Genomic DNA, 2196 nt, shown 5'->3' with positions numbered 1-2196 from the left:
GACCCCAACCACCCCTTGGATATAAACCATCAACGGCTCAATCCGATTGGAGCACAATAATTACCCACAAAACCACCAGGCGCCAAAAATTGGTTATATGGTTACCACCCAGCAGAGTAAGTGGTTTCCTGGTGTACACCCTATAAAAAAAGAATCGGGACCCCACGAGCTGATGCGTCTCGCAATGACCACTGATACGAAAGCCGTGACGACGTGGCGGGGTTGGTACCCCTGAAGCCTTCCCCCTCCTCCCTCCCTTTGCAGGTGTCTTCGTTTTAAAGGATGATGTTCTCCTAGCTCCGTGTCGTCTTGAAGTAATGATAACGAGGAATATGTAACTTGGTTGTAAACCTCTAAACAGTATAATATTACCAACAGGTTAAATAATAATATAACTGGCAGTCAATATGTGCTTGGCAACCAACGAATCTGGGTTACCACTCTGGACATGATAAAATTTTACGGTGGAAGGAAATAAACTCACTACTGTATTATACACCATTACAACGGTTGGATGAATAAGTTAGCGTTAAGTAAAAAAGTATAAGGCTACATATAATCGCAGATTGTATGTGATTACAGTAGTAGCATTATTTAGTTCAGTGCTGTGATCGGTATGACGTAGGGAATGAATCATGAAATGGAGAATTATTCACATATCAGTAGTATGATAAACACGATAAGATTGGTTCATCGTGGAGGGAGGGTGAAGGGTACAGGGCCATTCATGTGAGATATAAACACTTAAAAAAAGAGGTGCAAGATTTGCAGACAATGTATCGAAAATGCTGGTATCGGGAGTGGTTCAACTGCAATGAGCAAAGCATGCAATGAAGCAGTAGGAGGTGTATTGGTGCTTTTAAATTCCACCAGATATGAGAACTGTGATGAAAACTTCAGAGAAGACACGTGCGGCTATCGTCGTATTACACGGAGTGGGCCTCAGCAATGGCGAAATTGCCAGGCAGCTTAACGTGTCAAAGAACACCGTAGCCCGATGGATACAACGCCACAACGAAACTGGGAACGTCTTGCATAAGCGTGGATCGGGCAGACCTTGGTGCACAACGCCAAATCAGGACACAGCGATTGCAGATATCGTCGACAGTAACCCGTTCACCGCTGCCACAGCCATCCATCGACAACTTGGATTGACCTGCACAGCACAGACAATTCGAAAGCGCCATAAATCCCGTGGACTCCATGGCCGTATGCCAGCTAAAAAGCCGGAGCTCACCGAAACCGACATGGAACGACGTATGGAATATGCCTTGGAATATGCAGACCAGCCTGCTGCATGTTGGGACAACATCATATACTGTGACGAGAAGACATTTTCTACTAATGATATAGTGACTACAAAGGTGTGGCGCCCAATGAACGAACGGTATGAATTCTGTCTGTCTGTCTGTCTGTCTGTCTGTCTCTCTCTCTCTCTCTCTCTCTCTCTCTCTCTTGAGTGTTTGTGACATATTACATTCGTGACCCATTGGTTATTTTATATTATGTGATTATTTAAGTGGTTATATAAATTTACTGCTGGTATGTTACCTCACTATCCTAAGTAACTTTCTCATACGTATTATGTTAGATAATTAATAATATGGTAACACCTCCACAGGGCTAGAGTAAAGATTGTTGTAGGATCTGGTCACTTTCTAGTGGATTTGACATCAATCCACACAGAATTAAATTCACGTGAGGAGTATACATTTCGGCGTGGCTGTATGGTCCAGGTTACCTAAATCGCCGCATCATAACAACTATTTATTTATATGGTCCCTTACTGTCCACTGTTTGTTCCTAGGTATGACAGGAAACGTGGTTGCAACTCGAAGAAGTGGCAGAATTACTGTCGGGTGTTTCGGCTGGATTCACTCGAGTGGCGCTGGGGAGTTGACAGACGTAGGACCAGGCAGATTCACTGGAACTAAATACGTGGAGATATTGGAGGAGGTTCTTCTTCCGTCTGTGCAGCAGCTGCTCTACCCTGACGACACGCCATTCTTCCTTATCCAGGACAACTCACCCATACACACGAGTAATGTCAAGAATTGGTTTCGGAACCATCCATACATTACGCTCGTGTATCGCCCTCCAAAATCACCAGACCTCAACCCGATCGAGCATGTGTGGTCAGAAATAGTCAGATGTCACATCCATGATTGCCACTACCGTACCAGAGAACAATTACTC

At 44.4% G+C, this 2196-nt stretch overlaps 1 protein-coding gene across 1 annotated transcript; it reads left to right on the top strand.

Annotated features, from left to right (window-relative positions):
* Window positions 1–887: 887 nt before the first annotated feature.
* On the top strand, window positions 888–1934 carry LOC145411942 (uncharacterized). Its single transcript, XM_080281911.1, has 2 exons — window positions 888–1387; window positions 1808–1934. The coding sequence occupies exons 1-2, from the start codon at window positions 888–890 to the stop codon at window positions 1932–1934; spliced, it is 627 nt and encodes a 208-aa protein (XP_080138037.1).
* The last annotated feature ends 262 nt before the right edge of the window (window positions 1935–2196 follow it).

Source organism: Coenobita brevimanus, chromosome 91 (genome assembly GCF_032717465.1).
Source record: "Coenobita brevimanus isolate Jiangsu-jjx chromosome 91, ASM3271746v2, whole genome shotgun sequence".
Taxonomy (NCBI): Eukaryota; Metazoa; Arthropoda; class Malacostraca; order Decapoda; family Coenobitidae; genus Coenobita; species Coenobita brevimanus.
Note: the sequence above shows the minus strand (reverse complement) of the source record. Positions and strands in the feature narration are given on the sequence as shown.